General features: G+C 39.5%; 1 protein-coding gene across 2 annotated transcripts in view; it reads left to right on the forward strand.

The window, feature by feature from the left end:
• Positions 1-22,784, forward strand: part of LOC126210209 (organic solute transporter alpha-like protein) — a 340,980-nt gene that overhangs the window by 284,872 nt on the left and 33,324 nt on the right. For both annotated transcript variants that reach the window (XM_049939388.1, XM_049939389.1), the window contains exon 5: positions 4,347-4,443. In XM_049939388.1, the coding sequence (XP_049795345.1) occupies positions 4,347-4,443 (97 nt within the window). The remainder of the gene's footprint in view (positions 1-4,346; positions 4,444-22,784) is intronic.

The raw sequence follows: 22,784 nt of genomic DNA on the forward strand, positions 1-22,784 counted from the left end.
ACCCAGACCCGGCAGTAGCTGGAGCGGGATTCGGATATAGATAGATCGAACTGAAATGTTACATTCTTCTGCAACTCTCTGACAGTCAGTCTTCGACTGGCACCCACTATTTCGTTGACGTTCCTGACATGAGAGTTGTCGGTAAAAGTCGAAAGCCGTCGTGAGCTAGGGTCATCTTTAACTTCCATCCAGATTAGATCAGATTAGATTAGATTAGATTAATACTAGTTCCATGGATCATGAATACGATATTTCGTAATGATGTGGAACGAGTCGAATTTTCCAATACATGACATAATTAGGTTAATTTATTAACATACTTAAGTTAATATAACAACTTTATTTTATTGTGTTTTTTTGTTTTTCTTTATTTTTTATTTTAATTTTTTTATTTTTTTTAATATTTTTTTTCTTAATTTATATCTAAAAATTCCTCTATGGAGTAGAAGGAGTTGTCATTCAGGAATTCTTTTAATTTCTTCTTAAATACTTGTTGGTTATCTGTCAGACTTTTGATACTATTTGGTAAGTGACCAAAGACTTTAGTGCCAGTATAATTCACCCCTTTCTGTGCCGAAGTTAGATTTAATCTTGAATAGTGAAGATCATCCTTTCTCCTAGTATTGCAGTTATGCACACTGCTATTACTTTTGAATTGGGTTTGGTTGTTAATAACAAATGTCATAAGAGAGTATATATACTGAGAAGCTACTGTGAATATCCCTAGATCCTTAAATAAATGTCTGCAGGATGATCTTGGGTGGACTCCAGCTATTATTCTGATTACACGCTTTTGTGCAATAAATACTTTATTCCTCAGTGATGAATTACCCCAAAATATGATGCCATATGAAAGCAATGAGTGAAAATAGGCGTAGTAAGCTAATTTACTAAGATGTTTATCACCAAAATTTGCAATGACCCTTATTGCATAAGTAGCTGAACTCAAACGTTTCAGCAGATCATCAATGTGTTTCTTCCAATTTAATCTCTCATCAATGGACACACCTAAAAATTTGCAATATTCTACCTTAGCTATATGCTTCTGATTGAGGTCTATATTTATTAATGGCGTCATACCATTCACTGTACGGAACTGTATGTACTGTGTCTTATCAAAATTCAGTGAGAGTCCGTTTACAAGGAACCACTTAGTAATTTTCTGAAAGACAGTATTGACAATTTCATCAGTTAATTCTCGTTTGTCAGGTGTGATTACTATACTTGTATAATCAGCAAAGAGAACTAACTTTGCCTCTTCATGAATATAGAATGGCAAGTCATTAATATATAATAAGAACAACAAAGGACCCAAGACTGACCCTTGTGGAACCCCGTTCTTGATAGTTCCCCAGTTTGAGGAATGTGCTGATCTTTGCATGTTACGAGAACTACTTATTTCTACTTTCTGCACTCTTCCAGTTAGGTACGAATTAAACCATTTGTGCACTGTCCCACTCATGCCACAATACTTGAGCTTGTCTAGCAGGATTTCATGATTTACACAATCAAAAGCCTTTGAGAGATCACAAAAAAATCCCAATGGGTGGTGTTCGGTTATTCAGATCATTCAAAATTTGACTGGTGAAAGCATATATGGCATTTTCTGTTGAAAAACCTTTCTGGAAACCAAACTGACATTTTGTTAGTACTTCATTTTTACAGATATGTGAAGCTACTCTTGAATACATTACTTTCTCAAAAATTTTGGATAAAGCTGTTAGAAGGGAGATTGGACGGTAATTGTTGACATCAGATCTATCCCCCTTTTTATGCAAAGGTATAACAATAGCATATTTCAGTCTATCAGGGAAAATGCCCTGTTCCAGAGAGCTATTACACAGGTGGCTGAGAATCTTACTTATCTGTTGAGAACAAGCTTTTAGTATTTTGCTGGAAATGCCATCAATTCCATGTGAGTTTTTGCTTTTAAGCAAGTTTATTATTTTCCTAATTTCAGAGGGAGAAGTGGGTGAGATTTCAATTGTATCAAATTGCATAGGTGTGGCCTCTTCCATTAACAGCCTAGCATCTTCTAATGAACACCTGGATCCTACTATATCCACAACATTTAGAAAATGATTATTAAAAATATTTTCAACTTCTGACTTTTTGTTCGTAAAGTTTTCATTCAATTTGATGGTAATACTGTCTTCCTCTGCTCTTGGTTGACCTATTTCTCTTTTAATAATATTCCAAATTGTTTTAATTTTATTATCAGAGTTGCTGATTTCAGACATGATACACATACTCCTGGATTTTTTAATAACTTTTCTTAATATAACACAGTAGTTTTTATAATGTTTGATAGTTTCTGGGTCACTACTCTTTCTTGCTGTCAGATACATTTCCCTTTTCCGGTTACAAGATATTTTTATACCCTTAGTAAGCCATGGTTTGTTACAAGGTTTCTTACGAGTATATTTAACTATTTTCTTGGGGAAGCAGTTTTCAAATGCATTTACAAAAATGTCATGAAATAAATTATATTTTAAATTGGCATCAGGTTCACGGTACACCTCATTCCAGTCTAACTGCTGTAGGCTTTCCCTGAAATTTGCAATTGTTAAATCGTTGACTGAACGTACTACTTTGGAGGACTGTTTAGTATTGCTGAATGGAGCTATGTCATATATTGTAACTAGCTGTGCACCATGATCAGAAAGACCATTCTCAACAGGCTGAGCATTTATCTGGTTAAACTTATCTTGGTCTATAAAGAAGTTATCTATCAGTGAGCTGCTATCCTTTACCACCCGAGTAGGAAAATCAGTAACGGGTGTCAAATTGAAAGAACCGAGTAATACTTCAAGGTCATTCTTCCTATTACCCTCTTTCAGAGAATCTACATTGAAGTCCCCACAAATAATAATTTGCTTCCCCCTGTCTGACAAATAGCACAACAAGGAGTCCAAATTTTTCAGAAATAGATGAAAGTTTCCTGATGGGGACCTATATACAGTTACAATTATAAATGTGCCTTTATTTAATTTAAGCTCACAGGCACATGCTTCTATATGTTTCTCTACACAAAACGTTTTTGTTTCTATACTTTTTGCACAATGATAACTTTTGACATATATGGCAACTCCTTCTTTCTCCATATTTTCTCTCATTACATGTGCAGAGAGCTTATATCCACTTACATTTACCTTATCCATATCAGTAACAATGTGATGCTCAGACAGGCGTAGTATATCTATTTCATTCTCAGCTTCTAAATCTTCTAAACAAACCAGAAGCTCATCTACTTTATTCTTTAAACTCCCAATATTTTGATGAAATATACTTACATTATTTTTAATTATACTTTTATGAAAAACTTTCCTTATTCTAACATCTGCAGTACTCTCCTGTCTGAGTTTCTCATTGTGCTTAGGCCTAGTTCCTATACCAGTGGTCACACGGTGTTCAGAGAGGCAGATTATGTCAACTGGGTTGGGTGACTTTAATTCATAAATGCAATTACCTAGGACTGAGATACAACTTGGTGGAGATAGAAAATTTATAATTGATAGCTGTGATTGGTGATCCAATGTGCTAGAATTGTGCTGTTTAATTTCTTTCCTAAACTGAAGATTTGTTTCAATCCTGACCTCTCGTAGAACTTGACATCTTTCTGTCTTACCTATCCTAAAAAAGGTGCTGCTCCAACACCTGTAACCACTGGTATTTTACCATTCATGGCAGTGCCTCCCCCCCCCCCTTAAATTTCCTGCTATTACCCCAGCCAGTTTCCCCTTCCCTTTCCTGTTGAGATGTAGGCCGTGCCTGGTATAGTCCCACCTACTGAGATAATCAACAATCACGATTTTAAATCTCCTAACACTGAGTACGGCTTAAGCACTCCTCACCGTAGGCTTTGTGCAGCATATGGTATGTCTCTGTAAAGGTTTTATTGAGTTTCAAGCAAAATTTAATGCAAACGCGTTGTTTCTCTAACTGTGCTATCTCGAAATTCGCAAACTGTGTGACACAACGTTCTACTCAATATAGCACTGAACAATACTAAGTAACATATAACAATGGCACTTCCGGCAGTTACACATTAAACACAGGCGTGCGCAGGGATGCCAACCACATTTCACTCAACAAAACATTGACGGAATTTTTTGAACAGACGTCGTACAATCTTTGGAAAAATTTCTAGTTCAGTAAATCCTATGAATGTGCGTCGACTTTTTTTTTTTTTTTAAGTGTTGCGTCTATTGTCAAACGAAGTATCAGAATTGCCTGTCTGGTACGTTTCCTGCTCCTAAAGCCAAACTGATCTAACAAGTCATCACTTTCCTTTGACCATATGGTGAGTTTGCTGCAGATGTTGACGCTCTGTCTTTTATGTTTAGGTGCAACGTCCGCAAGTTGCGACTGTTGGTTCTGCAGCTGCCGATGGTTCAGGGCCTTATCTACATGGTGCTCCTGGTCATGTGGGCGGAAGAGGAGGTGAGCACTACTTCACTGACACTCACATTCTTACACTAGTTTCTTCTACCACGTACACAGGCCAACGAAATTTTTATTTTTATTTTTTTAAAGCTTTATTTACTTTGATAGCTGATTTTTATAGATTTGTGTGAGCTGAATCCAAACATAGCCTTAGTTTTTTTGTATCACCCATAGTTTTCGAATAATATGTTTTTTACTACATAGTATAAAAATCCTATGCTATACGGTAAATGGAGAAATTAATAAAACGCTTTATTACAACATAACCATGGTTTGTTTTTACAGTAAGCTACTTAAAACAATGGCATGTATTAGTACAGGTTTCACTCGTCAGGGGGAATTGGTTTGTATTTTCTTTGTCTTTTTTTTCTTTGAAGCTTATTATGTAGCTGTTTTCTACGCTGAGTCCCTTCTGAACTTCTCAGTGAAGTGACCAACAATAGTCTCCCATCATGTTGGTTTCCAGCGGTCTGGGTAGCGTTTTCCCATCACTTTAATGTCCTGGTGAAAACGCTCTCCTTGCTCCTCACTAATATCTCCCATATTGTCCGGGAAGTAATCAAGGTGACTGTTCAAACAGTGAACTTTCAGGCTCATTAAACATTCTAAAGTTTTAAACTTCTTTAACATTGTAGCTATAATAGACACACATTCTGGGTCTTTTTCATATCCTAAGAACTTTGTAACGACTTGCTTGAATGATACCCATGCTTCCTTCTCATTTATGGTCAGTGTTGATTCAAAGTTAACATCAAATATCAATTTTCTAATGTTAGGTCCGACAAAGACACCTTCTTTTAGTTTAGCTTCTGAAAGGTATGGAAACTTTCGGCAAACTGTTTCATTAGGCCTAACTTTATAGATAGATGTAGTAGGAGTGCGTTTTTTGGATCTACAAGGTTTTTGCGTAGAATGTTCTTCTCATCAGGTTTTAAAGACACTCTCACACGCCAGTTCTTTCTGCACCAGTGTTGATCCCTAGCCCTACTGTCCCATTTACAGCTCAAACATGGAAATTTGGTAAATCCACCTTGCTGACCAAGGAGCATGCATGTTACTTTTAGATCGCCACATATCATCCAACCATGAGCAGAATAGCCTATTTTATTTAGCACTATTTCTAGGTTTTCATATCTTTCTTTCATTTGACAGAATGTCCAACAGGTATAGATGCATACATGTTACCATTGTGTAATAAAACAGCCTTTAAACTAGTTCTGGATAAATTAATAAACAGCCTCCAGTCTTCCTTTTTGTATTCAATACCAAACTCATTCCTCAGACTGGGAATGTCTGAGCAGTACATTAAATCACCTTCTTGATGAAAAACCTTGGAAAATTGCTTCTCTCTCTTTCTATGTATGTATGTGCTGGTTCTTTTCTTTTAATCTAGAGCCAAGCAATTCAGCTTTTTCATTCGTTAAGCCCAGATCCCTAACCGAATCGTTAAGCTCAGTCTGAGTAAACAATTTGGGCCCTAGACTTTTAGTATTGCAATGGAATTCATCTCACATTACGATTCAATGCAAATATAAGACTTTAAATGTTATAAATTGCCATGCTCCAACAGAGGATAAAGAGGACAATATTAAAGAAGAATTTTACAACAAATTGGAACAGGTATATGATACATTCTCGAAAAATTCAATTAAAATAATTCTAGGAGATTTCAATGCCAAGTTAGGACATGAAACTCATTATAGACCTACAATTGGACCTCATAGTCTACATCAGCAGAGTAATGAAAACGGAACAAAACTTATTAGCTTTGCCACTTCCAAAAACATGTTGATCAAAAGTACATATTTTGCACATAAAGATATACATAAACAAACATGGGCTTCAAGAGATGGCATCACAAAAAATCAAATTGATCATGTATTAATCGAAAAACAACATCATAAATGCATACATGATATCAGAAGTCAAAGGGGAGCAGACTGTGATTCGGATCACTTTCTTGTAAAAGCCAAGTTCAAGATCTCACTCTCAAGACATAAATGGTCTAAATTAAATGGTGTTCCTAGGTTTAATACAATGAAACTGAAAAACCCAAACATTCTCAACCAGTACATTAGAGAATTAGAAACACACAAACCTGAAGTGGAAAGTAAAATTAACAATGATGATACTAATCAAGCTTGGAACGCTCTGAAAGAAAATATCATACGAGCAACTACCTCAGTTTTGGGACATTTTACTACAACTAAGAACCCCTGGTTTGATGCCGAGTGCTCGAACGCTATCGAAGATAGAAAATTAGCAAGGGAAAAATTCCTACAAAAACCAATAACACAAAACAAACTTATTTTTGAAGAGAAACAGAAACTTGCCAGGAAACTCATTAGGAAAAAGAAAAGGGATTTTATGAATTACAAATTAAAAAGAGCTGAGAATGACCGTACCACAGACTCCAGAGGATTTTTCAAGAGCATAAATATGTTTAAAAGTGGGAATATAAAAAATTATGGACAGTTCATAACAGACCCAGATGGCTCCTTGCTAACAGAAAGAAGTGACATTGCTAACAGATGGAAGGAATATTTTAATGAGTTACTAAATGCTCCAACTATAAACGTCTCTCAGGAAGATGACAATGAATATCTTACTGCTGACCCATCGGACGAAGAGCCCAGCTTAGCAGAAATTAAAGAAAGCATCAAGAAGCTGAAGAGACATAAAGCTCCTGGAAGTGATGGTATAGACACAGATATATGGAAGCTCAGTAAATTTCCTTTTGTAAACTGCTTACACAAAATCATCACCAACATCTGGAAGCAGGAACAGGTCCCACATGATTGGAAAGAAGTAGTTGTGTGCCCTATATACAAGAAGGGGGACCCAACAAATTGTTCAAACTACAGAGGAATTGCATTACTAAACACAACATATAAAATTCTGACAAATATACTGTTAGCAAGGATAAGCCCTTACGTTGAAGACTCCCTAGATGATGCCCAATGTGGATTTAGACCTAACAGATTGACTATTGACAATATATATGTCCTAAGGATGTTGGGTGAAAAGAAATATGAATTCAATCAAAATGTACATATGCTTTTCATTGATTTTAAAAAAGCTTTTGACAGTATCAACAGGGAATATTTATGGAAGTGCATGAGGCAGATTGGCATCCCTAACAAATTGATAAATTTAATAAAATCTTGCACTTTAAACTCAAAATACAAAATAAAAGTAGCCAGCAAACTTTCTGAAGACTTTGAGGTTAAAACTGGAGTCAAACAAGGGGATTCACTCTCACCAGTTCTTTTTAACATAGTAATCAATAGAATAATTCAAAAAGTAAAGCTACTACAAATTGGAGCACAACTGGAAAGCAAAATTAATATTGTAGCATACGCTGATGACATTGCATTATTATCTGACAGTGAGAATGATTTGAAGCTTCTTACAGCACAATTAATTAAAGCCACAAATGGCACAGGCCTCCAGCTGAATACAGACAAAACAATGTACTTTATCTTATCCCGCTATCCATCAAATAATAATGTACTGCAAATTAATAACACAGCTTTCACAAAGACAAATGAATTTAATTACCTTGGTACAATAGTAACCTCTGACAACTCCATAAAAATTGAAATAGAATCACGAATTCAGAAGGCTAACAAATGCTACTATAGTCTCTTGACAGTTTTCAAAAGCAAGTTAATTTCTAGGAACACCAAACTACAAGTATACAAATCATTGATTATACCAGTACTCACCTATGGATCTGAAACCTGGACTCTCACAAAAAAAGAGGAAAACAGATTAAGAGTATTTGAACGAAAAATTTTGAGAAAAATATTTGGACCCATAAGAGATAGGATCAGTGATGAATGGAGATTGCTAAATAACAATGAAATTTACAAATTATATAAAGACTCCGATATAGTGGCCAAAATTAAAGCCAAAAGACTGAAATGGATAGGGCATGTCATCAGAGCACCACCAAACAGGACCATCAAGAAAGTGACTGAAGAGATTCCCACCGGAAGACGACCTCTTGGACGCCCACGCATGAGATACTTGGACAATATTCAAGACGATCTCAGAAAACTAGGACATGACAGACAGTGGCAAATTACTTGTAAAGACAGAGCAAAGTGGTTCAACATTGTCCATTCTGCAGCAAAAAGCCTTCATGGATTGTAATGCTTAATAATAATAATAATAATAATAATAATAATGGAATTCATTATCATCTAAATCAGATAGTACATAAGAAAATATTACTTTTGGAATAGAATTTAAATCAGGAACCAGCAAATCTACACCATGCCCTACTGGTCGGATGGCGGACAGAAGGTTAGGGTAGCTTATTACCTTCTTGTTTTTCGAATTATTGTCAGTAATATCAGCACTGCGAAAGTAGCAATCATCGGAATGATTTCTTGGCTCCCTCCATATCATAGGAACAGCAAATCTAAAGGCTTTTTTTCTCCTTTTTGGACCATTTTCTCAGATATTCAACACACACAAACATACCTTATGCAGCGCCCAAGTTTTATCTTGATCACCAATTTTAGATCCAAGGTATGATAGATAAACCTTTTTCCCAAAGTCGGTAATGTTTCTTTGGTGTTTTTTTAATCACAAATTCAACACAAATATAACAAAAACTGTCAGCAGAGTTTTTCCAACCATGATTAGACATTGTACTGAGCACATGTACAGGCAACGGGAAAGTGAGATTAGGTTGACAGTAAACACAATACCATCTGTTAACACAAAAATAGAATATGCAATGATCACTTTTCTCGTCCTGGTCATCATTTTACCACACCTTCCCCTACCGATCTCACTATTAGCTGATAGCCTACATGAATTAAACAGTTTTTGATGTGGCTGAGCAACAGCCATACAATATTTTTTAAAGGAACACACCGCCATTAGACTGTTTTATTGTTCATTTAAGTATAGACCAGATTTCGGCCTTTTATGCCATTTTCAAGTACTTGATGTTATGTTTTTGACATATATTTCAGGACACTCAACATGTCAAGCTCAAAGCTGGCTATAAATTAGTATGTTATACTAATTAATAACAGTAATTACAATATGAGACACGATCGCAGATGTTTACTAAATGTTTTGAGTGTCATTCGTCTTTTATTCAATGCATTGTATTACAAGAGCCTTAGATTGATTTCATATTACTTGCTACAAACATGTACCCTATGTGAAGATGGCTGTTTCTATAATGTGCATTCACGAATCCATGTTACTTCTGCTTGACATTTATACCACAGCAGCCGATCGGTGCCAGCTGTGCTCGTCCGTGAGTTGTCAGCATCGGAAAACAAACAATAAAACATTCCCCGTCTCACTTCTGTTTACGAGGGTGGTTTGAAAAGTTCTCGGAATCACCACGAGAGGTCAGCACTAGCACAATGAGTTGTCCACGTGATATTCATTCGACTGTTGCCTGTAAATGCGTGCCACGTCAGTGCTCTGGAAAGAGAGTTATGGCGGTGATGTGGCTATGTTGTTGTTCCCACGTAGTGATTCGCGAAGATGGAAAAAATCGAGATTCTAGCAGTGATTAAGGACTTCGTAAAGAAAGATAGGAAAGCAAAGGACATTCATGCCAATTTCCAGAATACACTGAGGGACTCTGCTCCTTCATAGTCAACTGTTGCCAAGTGGGCAATAAATAGAAATTTGGTCGGGAGAGCTTAGATGATGACCTGCGCAGTGGTCACACTCCAGAAATCATTGCAAAATTGTACAAAATGATCATGGAGGATCCCCGATTGAAAGTGCATGAAATTGATCACGCTTGCCAGATATCATCTGAAAGGATATACCACATTTTAACTGAAGAATTAGAAATGAAAAAATTATCTGCAGCATGGGTGCCACGACAATGGCCGCCTGCATATATGTGCCATCGCCATGGCAAAATTACGTAAACTAAGGTACGAACTGTTGCCACACTCGCCTTATTCACTTGATGCGGCTCCGTCAGACTTCCATCTCTTCCCAAAACTGAAAATTTTTCTTGGTGGAAGAAGATTCTTAACAAACGAAGAATTGATAGCCAGAGTTGACAACTATTTTGTAGGCCTGAAGGAAACTCATTTTTGGGATGGGATGAAGGCACTGGAACATCGTTGGACCAAGTTTCAGTGATGTAAGTACTTTTTTTCTATTCCGTTCTGAGGACTTTCAAACCACCCTCGTTCAAATAGCTCTGAGCACTATGGGACTTAACATCTTAGGTCATCAGTCCCCTAGAACTTAGAACTACTTAAATCTAACTAACCTAAGGACATCACACACATCCATGCCCAAGGCAGGATTCGAACCTGCGACCATAGCAGTCCCGCGGTTCCGGACTGCAGCGCGTAGAACCGCACGGCCACCACGGCCGGTCCCACCCTTGTACCCTGCAGTGGCGGCACATAAGTGGCAGTCTTAACTTAGCTCACCGCCGAATTCACCAGCAGCGATTAAAAATAAGCACATCTAAAAATATTACTGTTTCTCTAAGTATCACGTCCTCCTCGGATTTTGTGGTAAGGGGACCCAGTGGGAAGCCCGTCAGAAACTGAAGACAGATCAAGCATGAAAACAGGAAGAAGGTGCACTGAACTGTGAGAAAAAAAGCAAAATAAACGTAGTGAATGGTCCAAGTCCAAGAAGTGCAACACAGAGCTGCCATGGCGTCGTGGTAAAAAATTCACAGTGCAAATTTGTGTCTGTGTCTTGTAACATCCGTTTGCAACAGTGAGGTGTAACGAAGAAGGGACCTATAATGAAAGTTGATTCTATACATGATGATGACCCGCGCAGTGGGCACCATTAGCAGCCGAAAGAAATTGGTTTTCAAATGGGAAACACAAACATTTGATGACAAGGCAACAAGTCAACCGAATCCTCCACCGGAAAACATGTATCGTGTGTCATACACGGCATTACTGATAGTATGTGTGTCATATGGCAGAAATCTATTACTGGTGCGCCTAATTTGTTCAACTGGTGAGTGAGTAGATATGCCTCCTTGCCTGATTTAGGTGTTTGTGTGAATGTGATCACTGCCAAGGAAATGATGGAAACCTAATAGTCTGTCACAAAAGCTGCAATAAATGAATGCAAGTTTCATAATCACACAGTTCCTTTATGCTCTGTCAAAACCTATCTTATTAACGTTTTTGAAGTCGTGTTCCGTTTTGGAAGTTTTGACTCTTGAATTTCTTTGTTATAACACATTTCACACCGTTTCTTTGTTGTTTCCATTTCTATATTGTATCTCACCTGCTCTCACTATTTATCACATTTACTTGCGATAGTAATCTGTGCTTACCACATGTCTCATATTCTATAACAAGTGCATAGTATGACAACTGCCAAGACTGCAGAAGAGAACAAACATTTTGATGACCGGAGAGGCAGCTCATAATGTTGGGGGGAAGGGGGCAGGGGGAGGGGGAATTAAAATAAATGGAACAAGGGAGTTTAGAACCCGGCTCATCCGCTTTGGAGTCCAACAGCCAGCCCCCCCTCCCCGGTGAGTACTGAGATTCAAAAATAAAGAAGGAAAAATTGCCACCGCCACTTTTACCCTAAATAAAAAGAAAAAAAACCACCGCAATATACGAGGTGCGACCATAAAGTAATGAGACTGATGTGAAAAAAAAAAATGTTGCTTACCATTTTAGTCAAGTTTAGTGTTGTCTCCTTCAAAGTAGTTCCCTTCTGATTGCACACACTTTTTCCAGCGCTTCTGCCATTGGTGGTAATATTTCTGGAACTCATCTTCTGTAATATCCTCCAAGACCCTCGTCACAGCTTTTTGGACATCTTGTGTTGTTTGAAAATGGTGTCCCTTGGCAGCCGTTTTGACTCTTGCAAATAAAAAAAAAGTCGCATGAGCGATATCTGGTGAATAAGGTGACTGTGGTAGTAATGAAATTTGTTTTGAGTTTAAAAATTTCTGTACTGACAGAGCAGTATGGGATGGCGCATTATCGTGATTTTGCACAAATCTTTCTCATACCAAGATCTTCACTTATTATTAGACGAACCGTTTCTCGATTGACGTCCAGTTCTTCTGCAATCATTTTCACGGATAATCTTCGATCAGATCGTAGGAGTTCATGCACCCTGGCCAAGTTGACATCCGTCCATGAGGTTGATGGTCGTCCACTGCGATCTTCATCTTCAACATTCGTTCTGCCTTCACCAAACATTTTATGCCAATGAAGAACTTGTGCTCTTGACATAACCTCCTATCCAAAAGCCTTCTGAAGCTTACCGTAAGTTGTCGTCGCGTTTTCACCCAATGTAACGCAAAAACAAATGCATACCATTGCTCAATATTATGCGGTTCCATTTCCGTGACAAGAGACACAAACATGTGTTAACTTATTACAGCACAACTCACGACTGAGCAGTAGCATCGATGTGACAGCTTATAGATCAAGGTCAAAGATATTGTGCCTACGCAAGCCTGCAGGGTTGCTACATCTTGCAAAGAAAATCTGTCTCATTGCTTTATTGTCACACCTCACATATATATATATATATATATATATATATATATATATATATATATATATATACGAGGTGTGGCTAGAAAAAAACCGGACTAGTACTGGTGAAACAATAAAACGAATGCAACAAGGCTGAAAGTCGCGTGGCCTGTCACGTGACTCTCGCTCCGCCTACTGCTCGAGTTTCATCTGCCTCCTGCACTCAGTCTGCCCGTGGCGTCTGTTTTAAGTAGTTGACGTTTTGTCTGTGCGTCGGACAATGTTGAGTGTACAGAAAGAACAGCGTGTTAACATCAAATTTTGTTTCAAACTAGGAAAATCTGCAAGTGAAACGTTTGTAATGTTACAACAAGTGTACGGCAATGATTGTTTATCGCGAACACAAGTATTTGAGTGGTTTAAACGATTTAAAGATGGCCGCGAAGACACCAGTGATGACACTCGCACTGGCAGACCATTGTCAGCAAAAACTGATGCAAACATTGAAAAAATCGGTAAACTTGTTCGACAAGTTTCCTTGTCAACTCCTGTTAACTCAGACACTGCTCTGTTAAACGGCTATCTTGTCGAACAAGTTTGCCGATTTTTTCAATGTTTGCATCAGTTTTTGCTGACAATGGTCTGCCAGTGCGAGTGTCATCACTGGTGTCTTCGCGGCCATCTTTAAATCGTTTAAACCACTCAAACACTTGTGTTCGCGATAAACAATCATCGCCGTACACTTGTTGTAACATTACAAACGTTTCACTTGCAGATTTTCCTAGTTTGAAACAAAATTTGATGTTAACACGCTGTTCTTTCTGTACACTCAACATTTTCCGACGCACAGACAAAACGTCAACTACTTAAAACAGACGCCACGGGCAGACTGAGTGCAGGAGGCAGATGAAACTCGAGCAGTAGGCGGAGCGAGAGTCACGTGACAGGCCACGCGACTTTCAGCCTTATTGCATTCGTTTTATTGTTTCACCAGTACTAGTCCGGTTTTTTTCTAGCCACACCTCGTATATGAGCGCCTTGAGTAGCAGGTCATTTGTCGGCCAGCACATCCAAGCGTGTCTTCACGTTGAGTAGGCGTAGACTCCGTTAGCGGTTCTGTTCGGTTCTTGACCATGACTCTGCGGCTCTTGCACTTCCCTCAATGTAGCACTTGTTAATCTTGGACCGTTCATTGTTTCTATATTACTTTTTTTCATAATTCAGTACACCTTCATCCTGTTTCCATGCTTCATCTGTGTTCAGTTTCTGATGGGCTATGCACTGGGCCATCTCGCCACTAAATCTGAGGGAGGTGCGATTGGGAGTTTACTTTATAAGCACTAAAAATACACTCTTAAGAAGCTCTTAACATTAGTTTACATTTGTGGATCCTCATGTTAGTTGCTAGAAGCATATTACTATAAAACGTAACTGAAAACAGCAAGCAGCACGAACACTTGATTCGAGACACAGGCCACAATATGGACGACCACTGATCTAGCAGAAGGTGAAAGGCACAAGAGCTAAAGCTGGAATTTTGAGCTGATAAGAACTCGGCTCGAAACTGGGGAGCTTCTGAAGGTATTTCAACAGGAGAACTTGTTACATCTGTCGAAGTTTTAATATACCAAATTATTATTATACTGGTATTCCTCTCAGTCGAGCCATAATTGAGATTAACTTAAAATGGGCAGTGAAGCTATCCGCTTACCGAGACAGACATCACATGGTCCTGTCTGCACGATCTTCAACTATGTACTTCTCACTCAATCTTTGGACCCCCTGACCAGGAAATTATATATGAGTCTCCGGAATGAGATTTTCACTCTGCAGCGGAGTGTGCGCTGATATGAAACTTCCTGGCAGATTAAAACTGTGTTCCAGACGGAGCCTCGAACTCGTTACCTTTGCCTTTTGTGGGCAAGTGCTCTACATACTGAGCTAACCAAGCACGACTCACGATCAATCCTCACAGCTGTACATCGGCCAGCACCTCATTTCCTACCTTGCAAACTTCACAGAAGCTCTTCTGCGAAACTTGCAGAACTAGCACTCCTGGAACAAAAGATATTGCGGAGACATGGCTTTGCTACAGCTCGGGGTATGTTTCCAGAATGTTTCACGCTTTAGCTTTGTTATTTTTCTTTCAAAAATCGTGTACAGTCACAGCCTCTGCCAGCGTTGTGCTCTTTATTGTCGCGTTGTTAATGCCCAGTATAAAAATGGCTGAGGCTGCTGTCTTGTCTGTAGTGAAACACGCGCGTGGAACACGATAAAAAAAATGCTGAGAAATAGGCTTTTCTTACTGTTTAATACACAATCCTCCAATTAATTTGCACCATAGTCGGTAGCGTATTGGAATGTGAGCGAAATGCGATTATTTGTGCATTGGATCAAGCCGCCCCATATCACTTTTTTTTCTCGTTCAGTTTGAAATACCTACATCTCGTAATTATGTAACTCATCATCATTTTCTATGAATAATGCATGTCGTCTTGCTTCTAATTACATATTGGACGCGAAATTTCTGTTCCCATTTCAAATACAAATTCTTAACTATCGATATTTTATGAAATACTGCCCATAAAAGTAATTTAAATTAAGAAAACATAACAATTTAATTTTTAAGGCAAAAATAAGAAACCAAATCCTCTTTATCAGGACGACGTCCATCGTTTTATACCACAGAGGTAGATAAGTATCGTCGAAACATGAAAAACAATCATTTTCACAGCATCGAGCGCATCATAAAAGTGGTGCATTTTTACATTTGCTGCTGTACCATTACAAAATGAACCCAACAGAGCTGATATGGAGCCAAGCTGCAGGATTTCACCTGAGAAGTATCAAGAGTGTTAAGCTGCCAGACGTACTGGAACTAACGCACGCAGCTTTTTCACACTTCACTGAAGAACGCTGGCGTGATATAGAACGGCTCGTCATAAAAGAAGAGAAAAGGCTGCGCCTGGTTGGCTTCGTGGATTCTGTTGTTGATAGGCTCGTTATCAACTTAGCAGGCGACACATCCAAAACTGAAATATATTTCTCGGATTCGGATAAGGAAAGAGCTAAGAGATTACCTGACGACTCTGACTTCAAGTAATACCTTCAGTGGCTTCAGTATTTAAATACACGATGAAATCCTTCAATACTCTTGCGTTACACACAGCGTATGCAGAAAAACTACCCTGTGGTTAAGTCCGGAATTTTCATCTTTCTTGTTTATAGTTACAATAGTACGATAGCTAAAAACGATAACGTGTTGCAGTTTTCGTCTAGGCGTCTAAAGAGCGTATTGTGGGAGATTTGCAGTGTATTATTTCATTTCATTCTGCTTAAAAATTAAATAACATTCGAAGCTGTATTGCTCCTCTGCTGCCGGCCGGAGTGGCCGAGCGGTTCTAGGCCCTGCAGTCTGGAACCGCGCGACCGCTACAGTCGCAGGTTCGAATCCTGCCTCGGGCATGGATGTGTGTGATGTCCTTAGGTTAGTTAGGTTTAAGTAGTTCTAGGGGACTGATTACCACAGAAGTTAAGTCTCATAGTGCTCAGAGCCATTTGAGCCATTTCTCTCTCTCTCTCTCTCTCTCCAAGTTAAATGCGTCGGTGAATATGTGCCCCGTATTATCGCTAGGTACACCACTGGCCATTAAAATTGCTACACAAGGAAGAAATGCAGATTATAATCGGGTATTCATTAGACAAATATATTATACTAGAACTGACATGGGATTACATTTTCACGCAATTTGGGTGCATAGATCCTGAGAAATCAGTACCCAGAACAACCACCTCTGGCCGTAATTACGGCTTTGATATGCCTGGGCATCGAGTCAAACATAGCTTGGATGGCGTTTACAGGTACAGCTGCCCATGCAGCTTCAACACGATACCACAGCTCATCAAGAGTAGTGACTGGCGTATTGTGACGAGCCAGTTGCTCGGCCACCATTGACCAAACGTTTTCAATTGGTGAGAGATCTGTAGAATGTGCTGGCGAGGGCAGCAGTCGAATATTTTCTGTATCCAGAAAGGCCCGTACAGGACGTGCAACATGCGGTCGTGCATTATCCTGCTGAAATGTAGCGTTTTGCAGGGATCGAATGAAGGGTAGAGCCACGGGTCGCAACACATCTGAAATGTAACGTCCACTGTTCAAAGTGCCGTCAGTGCGAACAAGAGGTGACCGAGACGTGTAACCAATGGCACCCCATACCATCACGCCGGGTGATACGCCAATATGGCGATCACGAATACACGCTTCCAATGTGCGTTCACCGCGATGTCACCGAACACGGATGTGACCATCATGATGCTGTAAACAGAACCTGGATTCATCCGAAAAAAATGACGTATTGCCATTCGTGCACCCAGGTTCGTCTTTGAGTACACCATCGCAGCCGCTCCTGTCTGTGATGCAGCGTCAAGGGTAACCGCAGCCATGGTCTCAGAGATGATAGTCCATGCTGCTGCAAACGTCGTCGAACTGTTCGTGCAGATGGTTGTCGTCTCGCAAACGTCCCCATCTGTTGACTCAGGGATCGAGACGTGGCTGCGTCATCTGTTACAGCCGTGCATATAAGATGCCTGTCATCTCGACTGCTAGTGATACGATCCGACACGGCGTTCCATATTACCCTCCTGAACCCACCGATTCCATATTCTGCTAACAGTCACTGGATCTCGACAAACGCGAGTAGCAATGTCGCGATATGATAAACCGCAATCGCGATAGCCTGCAATCCGACCTTTATCAAAGTCAAAAACGTGATGGTACGTGAGGCATCACAACAACGTTTCACCAGACAAAGCCAGTCAACTGCTGTTTGTGTATGAGAAATCGGTTGGGAACTTTCCACATGTCAGCACGTTGTAGGTGTCGCCACAAGCGCCAACCTTGCGTGAATGCTCTGAAAATCTAATCATTTGCATATCACAGCATCTTCTTCCTGTCGATTAAATTTCGTATCTGTAGCACGTCATCTTCGTGTTGTAGCAATTTTAATGGCCAGTAGTGTAGATGTGCACGTAACGTACAGCACAAAACGTACCCTTATTGTCTTACTTGACAGTACTCGAGACAGCTTGGCTGCAGTCCCACGTGAAACGGGAATCCAATGGGGTTCCAGCAAACAGGGAAGAATACATAGTGCAATGTTTACATCAGGTTTTTTCTTATGATGAACGAATTATAGCATGCAGACACGCTGGTTGCAAGACGTTCTAATGGCCACTAGAAAAATTATTACGTATTCCTGATAAGAGCAAGAAGAACGAACAGACAAGCAGCCTCGAAAGTTTCTGCTGCAAAATTAATTTTCCCTACTGTTCCCTAATCTTACCAGGTCCTCTTTCCTTCATAATGTTAAAGGATTTAAAGAAATCTGTCCTTTGGTGTTACTTTATAATGTGAATATTGAAACTGACCTTTTCATCAAAAATAAAATATGTAGTGCTCTAGATCTTAATTACTGTCTTCCTGGCTGAAAAAGGCTAAATTATTAATTTTTCAATATTGCTTGGCGTCTCCGGAGTAAAATCGAGCGCACTTTAGGTTAAAGTTCCTCTTAGCAGCCAGCGTTAAGAAGCAGCTTTTCATGATCTGCGTCGTAATGTAGCTCTGAAAAATTCTTGACGCTGTTATTGAAGAGCAAGACAGATGGATACGATTCTGAACAACTATGATAGTCTATGTCGGTGGGATAACTTCCACAAATTTTCGCTTTTCACAAAAGAGAATCTGTTTGTTCCAAAAGACCGTGATATTCAATAGGAATCACACAGTACTACCTAGCATTCAAAATTCTAAGTCTTCTGCTTGCTTGCACTTTGTATCGTAATTACTGGGAGAGGAAAGGCGAGCATAATATTCCCTTCAAAAACGAGAAAAATTTTACGTTGTAAGATTTAGGTAACAATTATTATTTCATAAAACGTTCTTCTCAGTGCTCAAATATTACGACATTCATCTTCTTACAAGAGCGTATACTGACAAAAATAAATATTTTCTTATATCTCGCAGCAGTGGCGGCTGTCGTTTCCTTTTTAACAATGGTGTATTACACGCGCAAACAAAGTTGACGCTCGGTGCGGCGGCTGATGGGAGCGACCATAGACGCATTTCCCATTTATTTTAAACCGAGCGAGGTGGCGCAGTGGTTAGCACACTGGACTCGCATTCGGGAGGACGACGGTTCAATCCCGTGTCCGCCCATCCTGATTTAGGTTTTCCGTGATTTCCCTAAATCGTTTCAGGCAAATGCCGGGATGGTTCCTTTGAAAGGGCACGGCCGATTTCCTTCCCAATCCTTCCCTAACCCGAGCTTGCGCTCCGTCTCTAATGACCTCGTTGTCGACGGGACGTTAAATACTAACCACCCCCCCCCACCATTTCCCATTTACAGTAGCTCCCGTCAGCCAGCGCGCCAATTGTCAACTTTGTTTGCGCGAGTAATACACATCTTTTTAAAATACGTCATTTTCTAGTCAAGTGTACTATCAGAGAAAAAGAGAAACATTAGTAAAGTCACGGAATGCACAAGTGTGTTAAAAATCACAGAACCATAACAAGCAAATGATATTATTTACTACTGCGCTCTCACAGGTGAAAACGATAATTCAGTGATACTATAACCTCAACTAGCCGCCTCCTAATCAACACATTAGAGATGGGCAAACTGAAACACGTAACTGTTTCGAAACAAATGAAACAGTACAGTGTAATGTTTCGATACGCTGTTTCGAAACAGTGAAACAGTTTGTTGTTGTGGTCTTCAGTCCTGAGACTGGTTTGATGCAGCTCTCCATGCTACTCTATCCTGTGCAAGCTTCTTCATCTCCCAGTACCTACTGCAACCTACATCCTTCCGAATCTGCTTAGTGTATTGATCTCTTGGTCTCCCTCTACGATTTTTACCCTCCACGCTGCCCTCCAATGCTAAATTTGTGATCCCTTGATGCCTCAAAACATGTCCTACCAACCGATCCCTTCTTCTAGTCAAGTTGTGCCACAAACTTCTCTTCTCCCCAATCCTATTCAATACCTCCTCATTAGTTACGTGATCTACCCACCTTATCTTCAGCATTCCTCTGTAGCACCACATTTCGAAAGCTTCTATTCTCTTCTTGTCCAAACTGGTTATCGTCCATGTTTCACTTCCATACATGGCTACACTCCATACAAATACTTTCAGAAACGACTTCCTGACACTTAAGTCTATACTCGATGTTAACAATTTTCTCTTCTTCAGAAACGCTTTCCTTGCCATTGCCAGTCTACATTTTATATGCTCTCTACTTCGACCATCATTAGTTATTTTACTCCCTCAATAGCAAAACTCCTTTACTACTTTAAGTGTCTCATTTCCTAATCTAATTCCCTCAGCATCACCCGATTTAAATTGACAACATTCCATTATCCTCGTTTTGCTTTTGTTGACGTTCATCTTATATCCTCCTTTCAAGACAATGTCCATTCCGTTCAACTGCTCTTCCAAGTCCTTTGCTGTCTCTGACAGAATTACAATGTCATCGGCGAACCTCAAAGTTTTTACTTCTTCTCCATCAATTTTAATACCTGCTCCAAATTTTTCTTTTGCTTCCTTTACTGCTTGCTCAATATACAGATTGAATAACATCGGGGAGAGGCTACAACCCTGTCTCACTCCTTTCCCCACCACTGCTTCCCTTTCATGCCCCTCGACTCTTATAACTGCCATCTGGTTTCTGTACAAATTGTAAATAGCCTTTCGCTCCTTGTATTTTACCCCTGCCACCTTCAGAATTTGAAAGAGAGTATTCCAGTCAACATTGTCAAAAGCTTTCTCTAAGTCTACAAATGCTAGAAACGTAGGTTTGCCTTTTCTTAATCTTTCTTCTAAGATAAGTCGTAAGGTTAGTATTGCCTCACGTGTTCCAACATTTCTACGGAATCCAAACTGATCTTCCCTGAGGTCCGCTTCTACCAGTTTTTCCATTCGTCTGTCGTGTTTTGTAATCTAATAAACCTACACATTTTATCATCTCGACTGTCTACTGTATAAGTATGTCCACATAAACGCAAATGAGTTGCGAGAGCACTAATCATGTCGCAGAAAGTGTGAAATTATCACTTAGGCGTCTTGGCAGATTCGTATTTCTGCAGCAAATGCGCTGCTTTCGTGTCGTGTGACTTTCATACTTTTCAATTGGCTGAGGACAGCCATAGCTGAAGACAGAAGAACCATCACGAACGGAACTGGAGGTGGGAGCAAACTGCAGAAACAACGGATATGCTATTGGAATTCCCACATTCCGTTAGTATGGGTAATATACCCATCCTGCTAATTTCCATGCACACAAAGGGAATCATTGAGGATAATAGGCACAGTGATTATAGACTCACAAATAACGCCAAATAATTCGAATAAATAACAAAATCTAAAAGAAAAAAAATTTTTCTTTCAAGGTGTTTCGAACCGTTACTATAAATTCACCATGCTTCCTAGTCCTTCCCGTTCACTATCAGTGATATGTCAAACAGACTGCTTGCAATTATACCTACATCAAATTTATGTATATGTCTAATAACTGTCACTCTACGCCTTTTTTTATTCAAAATGTTGTAGGCTTACTTACGTTTCTTAATATGATTACTGTACATAAACAGAGAAGCGTATGTTATCAAAAAGTGTAATTTAACTGAATGATTTTCACATATTTATTATTTTGAATGTGAATAGTATGCGTTGTTTTATTGCTTGGTTAGTGTTTATAAAGCAGATGTTACGCCATTTCGGAATATGACAATCAGCTAGAAACGAAGCTTTATTTTCGGATATCTTAAGCTTCATGCTATTGCTTGTCAAAAAGATTTTGACACTCTTGAAAGTGTTTCATGAAGTGGTATGTTAAATGTGTTTCAGTACCTGTGCCGAGCCCGAATCTCGCACGACACAGAGGGGAATGAAACGTCACTGTTTCGATACAATTAGTCCGTTCCAAGCACTGGTGGGCTGAAACAGCCTTATTTTGAAACAATGATACAGTTTCTGTGTCTGGCTCGAGACCGTATCTGGTCCAGTTATCCGAGACAGGGGTGGAATGAAACACCACTGTTTCGAAACAGTGAACCGTAGCCGTTCCGAAACACTGAAACAGTTCCACGTATCGATACACTGTATCGAAACATAGAAACAGTGGCCAAGTCTACAACACATGGCCTTCGCAGGCACAGAGGCAGAACCAGCTTCCTTCAAATAACACATAATACCTCCACACTGCCCTCCAATGAGCTCTTCCTTGAAACCACAGAAGCCACAAACGGTGGTGGTTTCGGGTTAGTGGTATGCACACCGTAGGACATCTGGCTCAGAGTTGTCCTCGAAATAACTGATTTGTTACAGTTCATTGTGTCACTACGGTGCCAACTGCTGCTTGAATTGCAGCTGCAGATGCAGTACAATGTGCCAGAACCAACGCCAAAAAACAATGGTCTTCCCTCTCAGTAGTGCAGTAGTTGCAGTCCAGGGCCCAATCTTCCTACGACTGTACATTCTCATAGTCACCACTGCCAGCAATCATGTGCAGGGCTACGTTCCTGCCGTGTCTTCCTTCAGTATCACAGAACAACATCCAACTTCTTGCAGCCCTATTACACAACCTCATTCAAATTCAGTGAGGTGTTGATAACGGCATATTTGAAGCTTTAAAGGCATTCTTGGCCAACATCAACTCAACACATCCATTCTCATAGGTAACTAACTCTTACCATCATTATGAGTGTGCTCCCTGCCGCCGTTGGATAAGCAGCTGCAGCAGGAAGTCGTATACTCCTAGCTCACTCATTTGTTACATAGTTTAATTCTTAATTTCTTTGCG

This window comes from Schistocerca nitens, chromosome 10 (assembly GCF_023898315.1).
Source record: "Schistocerca nitens isolate TAMUIC-IGC-003100 chromosome 10, iqSchNite1.1, whole genome shotgun sequence".
Lineage (NCBI taxonomy): Eukaryota > Metazoa > Arthropoda > Insecta > Orthoptera > Acrididae > Schistocerca > Schistocerca nitens.